The 14,797-nt window shown below is 36.5% G+C and overlaps 1 protein-coding gene across 1 annotated transcript in view; it reads right to left on the minus strand.

The window, feature by feature from the left end:
* ZNF91 (zinc finger protein 91) overlaps nt 1–14,730 on the minus strand; it is a 167,732-nt gene extending 153,002 nt beyond the window's left edge. Inside the window, exon 1 of the mRNA XM_055372322.2 lies at nt 13,990–14,730. Coding sequence (XP_055228297.1) covers nt 13,990–14,050 — 61 coding nt within the window. The 5' untranslated portion in view covers nt 14,051–14,730. The remainder of the gene's footprint in view (nt 1–13,989) is intronic.
* Between the last annotated feature and the right edge of the window lie 67 nt (nt 14,731–14,797).

Below are 14,797 nucleotides of genomic sequence, written 5' to 3' on the forward strand. Positions count from 1 at the left end.
AGGGCCAGTTTATGGACAGATTTTGGGGGGCTTGTTCCCAACAACTGTAAATGAAGTAATTAAAATGGCCAGCCAGGAGTGGTGGCTCACCTCTGTAATCCCAGCACTTTGGGAGGCTGAGGCAGGTGAATCACCTGAGGTCAGGACTTTGAGACTAGCCTGGGCAACATGCCACAACTGTATCTCTACAAAAAAATTTAAAAAAATAGCCAGATGTAATGGTGTGCACCTATGGTCCTAGCTACTCAGGAGGCTGAGATAAAAAGATGGTTTGATCCTGGAAGGTGGAGGTTGCAGTGAGCCAAGATTGTTCCACTGCCCTCCAGCCTGGGTGACAGATTAAAACCCATTTCAAAAAGAAAATTAAGATAAAAATTAAAAATGTGTGGGAAAAAAGATGGAAAGACAAACACAATATAATAAAACCTGTGAGATAAAGCAAATGTAATACTAAGAGGGCAGTTTACAGCCTAAATGACTGCATCAAAAAAGTAGAAAGCTTACATATTGAGCACCTGACATCACACACTCTTCAAGGAACTAGAAAATTAATAATAAAACTCCAAGTTAGAAGAAAAAAATAACAAAAATCAGAACAGAACCAAATGAAATAGAGATGAAAAACAATAAAAATGATCAACAGAATAGAGTTGGTTTTCCAAAAAGACAAAATGGGTAAATTGCTAGGTAGATTAACCACAAACAGAATAAAAATCTAAATAAACAAGATCAGTTATGAAAGAAGACATTACAATGGATACAACAGTAATACCAAAGATCACTAGAAATGATTATAAACAACTAGACACTAATAAACCTGAAAACCTAAAAAGAATGAATAAATTCATGGAAACATACAACCTCCCAAGATAGAGCCAGGAAGAAATAGAGTACCTGAACAAACCAGTAATGAGTAGCATGATTGAGTCAGTAATAAAAAGTATCTCGACAAAGAAAAGCTCAGGACTGGATAAACGCACAGCCAAATTCTACCAAATATACAAAGAATAATAATCCTCCTTAAACTCTTCCCAAAAATTGAAGATAATTAAATTCTCCCTAAGTCACTCTGAGGTCAGTATCACCCTGATACCAAAACTAGCCAAGGACACAACAAAGAAAACTATTATTATATTATTGTTATAAAAAATAGACAAATGGGACACAAACGAGTTTTTGCACAGCAAAAAAAAAAAAAAAAAAAAAAATCAACAAGATAAATAGGCAACCTACAGAATAAAAGAATATATTTGCAAACTATGGGCCAACATGAAACCAATATTCAGAATTTACAAATAACTCAAACAATTCAAAAATATCATAATAATAAGAAATCCCATTGAAAAATGAGCAAATACTACTAAGCATTTTTCAGTAAAGACATACAAATAACCAACACGCATATAAAAAACATGCTCAATCTCAACTAAAAATAAAACTACGATTTGATTCAGAAACCTCATCATTGGGTATCTACTCAAAGAAAATTAGTTTATTATATGAAAATGATACCTAATATCACCTACAAATAGGCAACTGCAAATGAACACAATGAGGAGCTATGACTTCAAATCTGTTAAAATTACTAATATCAAAAAGAAAAAATAGAGGCTGGGCACGGTGGCTCACGCCTGTCATCCCAGCACTTTGGGATGCCAAGGCGGGAGGATCACTTACGTTCAGAAATTCAAGACCAGCCTGACCAACATTGGGAAACACCATCTTTACTAAAAATACAAAATTAGCTGGTCATGGTGGCGCATGCCTGTAATCCCAGCTACTCCAGAGGTTGAAGTGGGAGAATCTCTTGAACCCAGAGGAGAATCGCTTGAACCCAGGAGGGGAAGATGGTGGTGAGCTGAGATCATGCCATTGTACTCCAGCCTGGGCAACAAGAGCAAAACTCTGCCTCAAACAAACAAACAAACAAACAAACAAAAACAAAAAGGAAAGAAAGAAAAGAAAAAATACAGAAATAGCAAGTAACATCTGTCATTGATGTTCCTGAGATTTCTGAAACAAATCTTAATGTCACCACTGCTCTCACACACTTCAGATATGATGGAAAAAGGAAACTTCAGAAATGATCTAACATGCACTTCCTCGAAATACTCAGAGATATTCTTATATTCCCCCTTGAAGCAATGGAAGAGGAGGCATATCATGCAGTACCTTATAAGCCATAAAGAGGACTTTAGCTCTCATGGTACCTTCAAAGGAAAATCACTAAATAGCAAGTAGAGTCCATAGAGAATTTAACGGTATGGGACAAATGATGCTCCTATACAAAAGCTACAGAATAAAAAATGGCTTTTTAGGAAACATTTCCACTGAAGCAGAGCATCCCATACCACATTTTAAGGTCTGCAATTCTTTTTGACCTTTGTACCTCTCGTCTGTGTTATCTGCTTCATTCATGCTTACCTGCCTGAGTATTTGACCACTGTCTCATTTCTCCACATTCCAGGGCTCTTTTATTTGCTCAAGGCAGGAGATGCGATCAGGTTTAGAGACAGCAAGGCCTGTTTTGTTAGAAAAAAGTAACATAACTTGCTGAGATTCTACAGTTACCAATCTTGTACCATGTTCAGTAGACAGGAGAAAATATGAAAGATTCTAGAAATTTAATTCCAAAATACTGTTTTCTGACAGAAACTTTTGAATATTTAGAACATATTTTACATTTCTGGGTCGTTAGCTCTACTATTCAATATTATTGAATTTAAAATTGGTGCTGGATATTGAATTTTAATATTTGGGCAAGAATATTTAATGCCACTGAATTTCTAGAATGACCATTAATCTAGAGTGAAGAATACAGTTTAACTCAAGAAAGGGGAAGTTTCCTTTTAAAACATCTTGAAGATTTTCTTTTCTGTTCCAGTAAACCTTCAAGTTTTCCTTAAAAGTGTTGATCTAAAAATAATTTATGCAGAGGAAAAACTGCCAAAATCATTCTACAAAGGGAGAAAATAGAAGCGTTAGGGTGTATTAGAAAATCTGGGGAAAATGTATTGACACCGAGAGACCAGTTTTCGGCAGTTCTCTAACACTGCATCTCTATACAAATTTCACTTAGCAGTATTCAGACATTCCACACCTCCTGAGAGAATTCTATGGCCACAGCCTTGAAAGTTAACATCCCCTAAAATAAACCCAAAGACCCACACATACTTAGCAAGTGGCCATAGGCAGAATTATTAATTTTATTCTAAGTGTTTGAGAGTTAAGAGAACTGGCTCTGTTTTACATAAGAGACTGGAATTATCCAATAAAATATTGTTCAATAGAGAAAGATTCTCTAATGTATTCCTTCATTCTGAGGAAAGAGGATGAAACAAGATCCACAAAATCAGTGTATGTATTATAGTTTTCTGAATGATACAGCATAATATTTATGGCAAAAACACAAGCATATACAGTTTTGAGTGCCATATATGCATTATACAGAGTAAGGTGTGTACAGTTCTCATATGGAGAAGTCACAGTAAGTTAGAAGTTACCTCTCGAATTTTAATGCATACATTAATAAACTGGAGATTTTGTTAAAATACATATTCTAATTCAAGAGATCTGGGACGAGACCTGAGTTACTGTATTGCTAACAAACTCACCAATGATGTCAATGATTCTAGCTTAAGAAAAATACTCTGTAAAACATCTAGTAAGTGATAGAACCTGGGTTTTGTCCCCATGTATATGACCAGTAAACAAAGATGACAGCCTTCATTTTCCAAAGCAATGTATAAACAAAGAGAAACTATTAAGAAAAAGAGTGTAAGAAAAATGGATGTTCTGTGGTCAAGAATAGGCCATGGTAAACGTCTGGTTCAGCATGACTCAGTTAGTTTAGAGTGCAGGTGCACAATTCTACTTATTATGTAACCTGGTTGTGTAAGCTCATACTTGGCTCTGATCCACTGTTGAGTGAAAGGAGTACACAGGCAGGGGGACAGGAGGGAGAGGGAGAGTAAAGCTGCTCACCCTGTACACAGGGCTCATGCTCAGGCTTGTGCCTAGAGAGAAAAAAAAGCCATCTCAAAAATTCCCATAGTTCCTTGATTGTTTTTCCAGCAACCCACCACTCACCCACCCACTCCTGTTGGACCTCAGATTAGGCTGCAACCTGACACTTGGCATGACAGGGGAGCTTTCAGAGTAAATGTAATTGTTTATGCACATTAGTCACCTCTCCAAAATACCTATTAATAATACAGTTTTTAAAAATAAACATTATAGTGAAGAAATTCTTCAGAAAACACGTTAACCAAGTTAATAAAATTAATGGGACAGATTGGTATCAGGTGCTGATACATATAGGAGGATGCAACATGACTCTGTGAGACTACTGGCCAAAAAACATAAATTATAATCTGAATCTAATCATGAAAAATATGTTTTATGTAAAGTTCAAGCCACGTATGTTGCCCATGTTTTGTAATTTCTAATAGTGTATCTAAAAACTCTTTTAGCATTCTAGAAGGCAAATTTCTTTGAATTCATTCCTTTACATATCTTTCTAAATTATTTCAGGCTATTAATTCCATTCTTTTAAAGTGTGCATTTAAAAATTATGTTCTTCATAGAGTTGATGGAGCCCTCCGATGGAACCTAAAAGGTGCGGTTTTCTCCCTCACTGATATCTGAGGACCCAGCACCATCCCCAATAAGAATGTTTTATATCCCCACCTGCCCAGGCTGATCTGTCAACAAAGAGAATATTCTCAATATTTCAGGGTATAAATTCAAGGTGAGTATTAGTTGTGATATGTAAGAATCCTGGATGGAGAGAATAAAGATAAGGCTCTGATATATAGGAGTGAATTATTTTAATGAGGTCCTTTCACTGTCACGAGAAGACAAGAGAAATGTAGTTCAAATAATCTTGTTAGGCAAAAGCATCAGAAGTAGAAATGTAAATGATTGCAATTCTAAATACATGACATTCTGGAAGAAAATGTGGACACAATTTTGACCTGGGACACATTTACCTGACAATCAACCATTTCTTCCTCTCTTCTCTGATTCCTTCTCAGGAGAGATTATCTGAACAAATCACCACTTTCATCTTGAGACTGTGTCTTTAAAGGCATCAGGACAGACCCTCTGAAGGAAGCAGACTGCTCCTGCAGGACCCTGGAGACACCCCAAATACTGTGAGTGCCACAACTGCAGAAGTGGGAAAGGGAGGTCCTCCTCTCCTAAACACACAACCCCACTGGAGAAGCTGAAAGTCTGTTTGTGGGAGAAGTTTCTAACTACCTGGAGCTGCGTCAAGTTAGAGAGCCAAGCTGAGTGAAATACAGGGGTGTAGGAGGCAACAAAGAGGCCCTGGGAGCTCGCTGAATCCCCAAGGAGCCCATTCCTGCCTAGCACCACAGGGATCCATCAAGAGGAGGACAGAGGAGCAGGGGTAAAACTTCCAAGGGGAGAAGGACTTCCCTAGCTGAACTTTGTAACAATTTCAATGGGGCAAGAAGACTTCTGGCCAGAACTTGGGGGAAGGCATGAATCCGGCTTGACGACTTCACAGCCATGGAAGAACTAAAGCCCTTTTTTTCCCCACAGCTGGGAGACAGAAAGCCTGGGGAAATTTTCAAGCCCAACTCGCCCTCCACCTGGAAACAGACTCAGGGCTGTTATGAAGGGCACAGTGAGAGTGAGACCAGCCCTTTGGTTTGCATGGGAGCTGAGTAAGGCCTGTGACTGCCAGCTTTCCCCCACTTCCCTGACACCCTGCATGACTCAGCAGAGACAGCCATAATCCTCCTAGGTACACAACTCCAGTGACCTGGGAATCTCACCCCCATCTGCCACAGCAGCTTCAGCAACAACCACCCAAGGAGACTCTGAACTCAGGCATGCCTAGCGCCCCCCGCACCCATTGGTCCTTCCTTACACACCATGGTAGCAGAAGAAAAAGGACATATAATCTTGGGAGTTCTGGGGTCCCACCCACTGCTGGTCCCTTTCAACAGTACTACAGCTGATGCTTTCTGGAAAGCACTATCTCCTGGCAGGAGGTCTACCAGCACAAAAATAAAGCATTAAACCACCAAAGCTAAGGACACCCATGGAGTCCATTGCACCCTTAGCCACCTCCACCAGAGCAGGCACTGGTATCCGTGGCTGAGAGACCCATAAACAGTTCACATCACAGGACTCTGTGCAGACAACCCCAAGTATCAGCCTGGAGCTGGGAAGACTCACTGGGTGGCTAGATCCAGAAGAGAGACAACCAATCACTGCAGTTCGGCTCACAGGAAACCACAACCACAGGAAAAGGGGGAGAGTACTACATCAAGGGAACACCCTGTGGGATTAAAAAAAAAATCTGAACAACAGTTTTCAGCTCTAGACCTTCCCTCTGAAAGGGACTACCCAAATGAGAAGGAACCAGAAAAGCAAACCAGGTCATACGACAAAAGGAGGTTTGTCAACACCCCCCACAAAAAAAAAAATCACACTAGTTCACTGGCAATGGATCCAAACCAAGAAGAAATCCCTGATTTATCTAAAAAAAGAATTCAGGTTAGTTCTTAAGCTAATGATGGAGGGACAAGAGAAAGGTGAAGCCCAATGCAACAAAATTAAAAAAAAAATCATGCAAGAAGTGAAGGAAGAAATATTCAACAAAATATATAGCTTAAAGAAAAAAAATAAAAAATTCAGGCAACTTTGCACAGACTTTTAGAAATACGAAACGCTCTGGAAAGTCTCAGCAGTAACAAGTAGAAGAAAGAAATTCAGAGTTCAAAGACAAGATATTTGAATTAACCAAATTCAACAAAGACAAAGAAAAAAGAATAAGAAAATATGAACAAAGCCTCCAAGAAGTCTGGAATTAAGTTAAATGACCAAACCTAAGAATAATTTGTGTTCCTGAGAAAGAAGACAATTCTAAAAGCTTGAAAAATATATTTGAGGGAATAATCAAGGAAAACTTCTCTGGCCTTGCTAAGGACCTAGACATGCAAATACAAGAAGCACAAAGAACACCTGGAAAATTCATTGCAAAGAGATCTTCGCCTAAGCACACTGTCATCAGCTTATCCAAAGTAAACACAAAGGAAAGAATCTTAAGAGTTGTGAGACAGAAGCACCAGGTAACCTATAAAGGAAAACCTACCAGATTAACAGCAGACGTCTCAGTAGAAACCATACAAACTAGAAGGGATTGGGGCCCCATCTTCAGCCTCCTCAAACAAAACAATTATGTGCCAAGAATTTTGCATCCAATGAAACTAAGCATCATATATGAAGGAAAGAAACAGTTGTATTTTTAGTAGAGAAGGGGGTATCTCCATGTTGATCAGGTTGGTCTCAAACTCCTGACCTCAGGTGATCCACCCGCCTTAGCCTCCCAAAGTGCTGGCATTATAGGAGTGAGTCACCATGCCTGGCCCAGAAACTCTTTAAAGCATAAATCGAACTAGACTTATAAAATAAAAATACAAGTTAAAAAAAAATACCAGATGCAGTGGCTCACACCTGTAATTCCAGTAAGCACTTTGGGAGACTGAGGTGGGTAGATCACAAGGTCAGGAGTTCAAGACCACCCTGTCTGATATGGTGAAACCCTGTCTGTACTAAATATACAAAAATTAGCCCGGTGTAGTGGTGGGCACCTGTAGTACCAGCTACTCAGGAGGCTGAGGCAGGAGAATCACTTGAACCTGGAAGACGGATGTTGCAGTGAGCCAAGATCGAGCCACTGCACTCCACCATGGGTGACACAGCAAGACTCCATCCCAAAACAACAACAACAACAACAACAACAACAACAACAACAAAAACACCAAAGTATGCAGCCAACAAAGATCATGATGAATGCAATGGTACCTCACATTTCAATACTAACATTGAATGTAAATGACCTAAATGCTCCACTTAAAAGACACAGAACGGCAGAATGGATAAGAACTCACCAACTATCTGCCATCTTCAGGAGACTCACCTAACATAAAGACTCAAAGTAAAGGGGTGTAAAAAGGCATTTCATGCAGATGGACACCAAATGTAAGCAGGGGTAGCTATGCTTATATCAGACAAAACAAACTTTAAAGCAACTGTGGTTAAAAGAGACAAAGAAGGACATTATATAACGGTAAATGGCCTGATCCAACAGGAAAACATCACAATCCTAAACATATATACAATCCTAAATATACAAACATCACACTGGAGCTCCAAAATTTATAAAACAATTACTAATAGACCGAAGAAGTAAGATAGACACCAACATCATAATAGTGGGGGACTTCAATACTCCACTGACAGCACTACACAGGTCATCAAGACAGAAAGTCAACAAAGAAACAATGAATTTAACTATACCTTGGAAAAAATGGACTTAACAGATATACACAAAACATTTCATCCAACAACCATGGAACACACATTCTGCTCAACAGTGCATGGAACTTTCTCCAAGATAGATCATATGATAGGCCATAAGACAAGCCTCAATAAATTTAAGAAAATTGAAATTATTTCAAGCACTCTTTCAGACCACCGTGGAATAAAACTGGAAATCAACACACAAAGAAACTTTCAAAACCATGCAAAAACATGGAAATTCAGTAACCTGCTCCTGAATGAGCATTGGGGCAAAAACAAGATCAATATGGAAATTAAAAATTTTTCTAACTGAATGACAATAATGACACAGCCTATCAAAACCTCTGGGATACAGGAAAGGTGGTGCTAAAAGGAAAGTTCATAGCCCTAAATGCCTACATCAGAAAGTCTGAAAGAGCAGAAACAGACAATCTAAGGTCATACCTCAAGAAACTAGAGAAACGAGAAACAAGAACAAACCAAACCCAAACCCAGCAGAAAAAAAGGAAATAACCAAGATCAGAAAAGAACTAAATGAAATTGAAACAAACAAACAAAAAAATACAAAAGGTAAATGAGACAAAAAGCTTCTCCTTAGGAAAAATACATAAAATTGATAGACCATTAGCAAGACTAAGAAAGAAAAAAAGAGAAAATCCAAATAACCTCACTGAGAAATGAAACAGGAGATATTATAACTGACACCACTGAAACACAAAAAAATCACTGAAGGCTAGTATAAACACCTTTACAAAAAAACTAGAAAACCTAGAAGAGATACTTAAATTCCTGGAAAAATACAACTCTCCTAGCTTAAATCAGGAGGAATTACATACCCTGAACAGACCAATAACAAGCAGGGAGATTAAAATGGTAATTTAAAAATCACCAACAAAAAAATGTCCAGGACCAGACAGGTTCACAACAGAATTGTAGCAGATATTCAAAGAATCAGTACCAATATAGAGAAAGAAGGAAATCTCTCTAATTCATCCTATGAAGCCAGCACCACCCTAATACCCAAACCAGGAAAAGACACAACCAAAAAAGAAAACTACAGACCAATATCATTGATAAACATTGATGCTAAAATCCTTAACAAAAAATTAGCTAATTAAATCCAACAACATGTCAAAAAGATAATTCACTGTGATCAAGTGGATTGCATACCAGGATGCAGGGATGGTTTAACATACACAGGTAAAAAAATATGATACACCACATAAATAGAATTTAAAACTAAAATCACATGATCATCTCAACAGATTCAGAAAAAGCATTTGACAAAATCCAGCATCCTTTATGATTAAAACTCTCAGCAAAGTTGGCACACAAGGGACACAGCTTGATATAATAAAAGCTATCTATGACAAACCCACAGCCAACATAATACTGAATGGGGAAAAGTTGAAAGCATTCCCTCTGAGAACGGGAACAAGACAAGGATGCCCACTCTCACTACTCCTCTTCAACACAATCCTGGAAGTCCTAGCCAAAGCAATAAGACAGGAAATAAAGGGCATCCAAATCAGTAAACAAAAGGTCAAACTGCCCCTGTTTGCTGATGATATAATCATTTACCTTGAAAACCCTAAGGACTCCTGCAGAAAGCTCCTAGAACTGATAAAATAATTCAGCAAAGTTTCTGGATACAAGATTAACCTACACAAATAAGTAGCCCTTTTGTTCACCAACAGCAACCAAACGGAGAATTAAATCAAGAACTCAACCCCTTTTACAATAGCTCAACAAAAATAAAATACTTAGGAGCACACCTAATGAAGGACTCAAAAGACCTCTACAAGGAAAACTACAAAGCACTGTTGAAAGAAATAGTAGATGACACAAATGGAAATACATCCCATGCTCATGGATGAGTAGAATCAATATTGTGAAAATGACCATACTGCCAAAAGCAATCTACAAATTCAACACAATCTCCATCAAAATACCATCATCATTCTGAAGATGGTGAGTTGGAAAAACAGAGTTGGAAAAAACAATTCTAACATTCATATGGAGCCCACATAGACAAAGGAAGTCTAAGCAAAAAAAAAAAAAAAAGAAAAAAAAATGAAGGCACCACACTACCTGATTTCAAACTATACTGTAAGGCCATAGTCACCAAAACAGCCTAGTAGTGGTATAAAAATAGGCACATAGACCAATGGAACAGAGAACCCAGAAATAAACCCAAATAGTTACAGCCAACTGATCTTCAACAAAGCAAACAAAAACATAAAGTGGGGAAAGAACACCCTTTTCAACAAATGGTGCTGGAATAATTGGCTAGCCACATGTAGGAGAATAAAACTGGATCCTCATCTCTCACCTTATACAAAAATCAACTCAAGATGACTTAAGAACTTAAACCTAAGACCTGAAACTCTATAAATTTTGGAAGATAACATTGGAAAAACCCTTCTAGGCATTGGCTAGGCAAAAATTTCATGACAAAAATCCAAAAGCAAATGCAGTAAAAACAAAGATAAATAGCTAAGACCTAATTAAAGAGCTTTTCACGGCAAAAGGAACAGTCAGCAGAGCAAACAGACAACTCACAGTGTGGGAGAAAATCTTAACAATCTATACATCTGACAAAGGACTAATATCCAGAATCTACAATGAACTCAAACAACTCAGTAAAAAAAAAATTCCCATAAAAAAGTGGGCTCTTGATTAGACAATTCTCAAAAGAAGATATACAAATGGCCAACAAACATAGATTTAAAAAAGCTCAACATCACTAATGATCAGGGAAATGCAAATCAAAACCACAATGTAATACCATCTTATTCCTGCAAGAATGGCCATAATCAAAAGATCAATAAACTGTAGATGTTGGCGTGGATGAGGCAATCAGGAAACACTTCTGCACTGCTGGTGGGAATGTAAACTAGTACAGCCACTATAGAAAAGAGTGTAGAGATTCCTTAAAGAACTAAAAGTAAAACTACCATTTAATCCCACCACTGGGTATCTACCCACAGGAAAAGAAGTTATTATTTGAAACATAGAACAATGAAACAGAGAACCCAAAAATAAACCCAAATACTGATTATAGAAAAACATACTTAAACATTCCTGTTTCTAGGAGCACAATTCACAATTTCAAAATTGTGGAACCAAACAAAATGCCCATCAATCAAAGAGTAGATAAAGAAGGTGTGGTGTGCATATGGGTGTGTATATGTGTGTGTATATATGTGTGTATATATATATATGTTGGGATACTACTCAACCACAAAAAGGAATGAATTAACAGCATTTGCAATGACCTAGATGAGATTAGAGACTATTATTCTAAGTGAAGTAACTGAGGAATGGAAAACCAAAAGCTGTGTGTCCTCGCTGATATGTGGGAGGTAAGCTATGAGGACACAAAGGCATAAGAATGATATAATAGACTTTGGGGACTTGGGGGAAGAGTGGGAAAAAGGAGGGGTAGAAGACAACATATATGGTGCAGTGTATACTGCTCAGCTGATGGGTCTATCAGGATCTCACAAATCACTAAAGAACTTACTCATCCAACCAAGTATCACCTGTACCCCATTAAATTATGGAACAATGAAATTTTTTAAAAAATTATTCTTATAATTACAGACTAGCTCACATAATGAATACTTCATAAACTATTACACAGGCTGGGCACAGTGGCTCATGCCTGTAATCCCAGCACTTTGGGAGGCCAAGGTGGGTGAATCACCTGAGGTCAGTAGTTTGACACCAGCCTGACCAACCCTGTCTCTACTAAAAATATGAAACTTAGCTGGGCATGGTGGCAGGCACCTGTAATCCCAGGTACTTGGGAGGCTGAGGTAGAAGAATTGCTTGAAACTGACAGGCCAAGGTTGCAGTGGGCCAAGATAGCACCATTGCACTCCAGCCTGGGCTATACAGCAAGACTCCGTCTCAAAAAAAAAAAAAAAACTATTAAACAAACAAACAAAAAGAAAATTATGGGTCTAACATGAGTAATAGTCAAGTTAAAACAGAGAATTTTCATGGGGAGATTCTGAAGCATAAGCCAAGGATTATACAGTAATAAATTCAATACAAAGCAGACAGAATAGATTTGCTTTCAGCATTTTTGAGAATTTTTTTCTAGTAAATTAGACACCTTCTTAAAATGATTTATTTTGTTCCAATATTGCTTTTTTCTGCTAAAAATAGTTTCAAACTTACAATAACACAAATACATTTACTCCAAAATTTATTTACACCTAAGATTTATCTTTAGACTAATAGATGTATATTTAACTCTGTAAATCAATACTAACAGTCCATATGTGCATGCAAGCAGAGGCCACATTTTACTTATGTTTCTACATAATTTTCATTATGACCATAAAAATGATCCTGCAGTCAATAACAATTTAATTGTACATTTAAAAATCACTAAAACTGTAGAAATGAATTGCTTGTAATACAAAGAATAAATGCTACAGGTAATGGATACGTATTTTCCTCTAATATGATTACATACTGCATGCCTGTATCAAAATATGCCATATATGGCATACGCATATACACATATTATGCATCCACAAAAATTAAGAAAAATAAATTTAAACGTGAAAATAAGAATAAAAGTTTCACCTATAGGAACAATATTCTGTAACTTATTGACAATTTAAAGCCACTGGCAAAAATGATTACTAGAGATTTCAGTCTGTTATCTTACCAAATAATATATTGTTACCATATTTTACCTACACCCTTGAGTAAGGTGGAATAGGCTAAAGTTAGTGGCATAACACTTCAATGAATTCATGATAGTATTTAAACTGTTAAAAATGTTTAAATGGAAAGTTGACGTAAAATTTATAATTTAAAAGTATAATTAATATTATTCCGTAAAAGTACAATTAATAAGATAACATACTAACTTAAACAAAATTTAAAAATGTTTTTCTTTCCTAATAATGCAGATTACTCTGAACACCTACCTCATACATCACTCAATGTTATAAGTTAACCACAAAGAGCCTCTCTACTTAAATTTTCATCATGAATCCTACATTATAATGTCCTTACCCTTCCATAGAAAAGGTCATAAATAACACCTACCTAAAAAAAAGAATCTTTCATATCGTTTATGCAGCAATGATTAGTCACATATTTTCACATGTGAATACACCAGGAATGATGAAACAGCATGAAGTAATTTAAGACATTAATTCCATTATTATTCACTTTTTAAAAATTCCATATTTTCACAAAAAGTATACTTTGAGTGTAATTATATCTCTCCAAAATTTTTTTTAGAGTTATATACAAATAATGTTTATATGAACTTTAGTCTGTATTTTTTATACTCAGCATTCTGATTTAGTATAATGTCTAAAGTTTGAGTGTCCTAGATATTTCTACTGTGAATGATTCCCTGATATTTACATAGAACTAACTTTGGACTGAACATCTTTCATATTTAATGCGTCTGCAAAAATACATTTTAGTATAAACTCTTTGGTGTTTTATAATTTGCAGTTTTTGAAAAAAATGTTTTTCCAAATTTATTGCATTGGCAGGGTTTTCTTCAGTATAAACTCCTTGATGTTGAACAAAATTTTAACAACTGCCTCAAGATTTTCCTCTAGTACAAAATGTGTACAATACGATCTGTGATACAAGCAAAGATATTACAACCCTCTTCATATTGGTAATGCTTTTTCAAAATAAATACTCTTCTGCACTTTATAGACATATTTTCTGATAGATCTTTTGATAGTAATTAAACTTTTAATGCTTTTATTTAGTATGAACTCTGATTTTGAGTAAGATTTGAGCAGGTATTAATGGCTTTTTTGTCAATATTTGTACATTGGTTCTCAAGTATAAATGCTTTACAGTGCAATAAGATGTGAGCATTGGTTAGAAGCTTGGCCACATTGTTCACACCGTCAATTTTCTCAGCATGAATTATCTTATCTATAATCAAGTGTGACAATCATTTAAAGGCTTGGTCACATTCTTCACATTTCTAGAATTTGTCGGCAACATGTTTTTATGTTTAGAAAAGTTTGAGGTGTTGTCAAAAGCATTGTCTTTTCTTTCAGGTTTGTAGAGTTTCTCTCCAATATGAATAATCTTATGTCTGTTAAGAATTGAGGACTTTTTTAGGCTTTCCATATTATTCACACTTGTAAGATTTTTCTCCAATATGACTTATCTGTAGTAATAAGTGAGGACTGGTTAAAGGCTTTGCCAAATTTTTTCCATTTGTAGGGTTGCTGTCCAGTATGAATTTTCTTATGTGTAGTTAGGGATGAGGATGAGAAAAAGGCTTTCCCACATTCTTCACATTTGTAGGGTTTTACTCCAGTATAAACTACCTCAATGTTTATTAAAAGTTGAAGATAAGTTAAAAGATTTGCCACATTATTCATATTATCAGGGTTTCTCTCCAGTATGAATTTTCTTATGGTTAGTAAGAATTGAAGACTGGTTAAAG

This window comes from Gorilla gorilla, chromosome 20, assembly GCF_029281585.2.
Source record: "Gorilla gorilla gorilla isolate KB3781 chromosome 20, NHGRI_mGorGor1-v2.1_pri, whole genome shotgun sequence".
Lineage (NCBI taxonomy): Eukaryota > Metazoa > Chordata > Mammalia > Primates > Hominidae > Gorilla > Gorilla gorilla.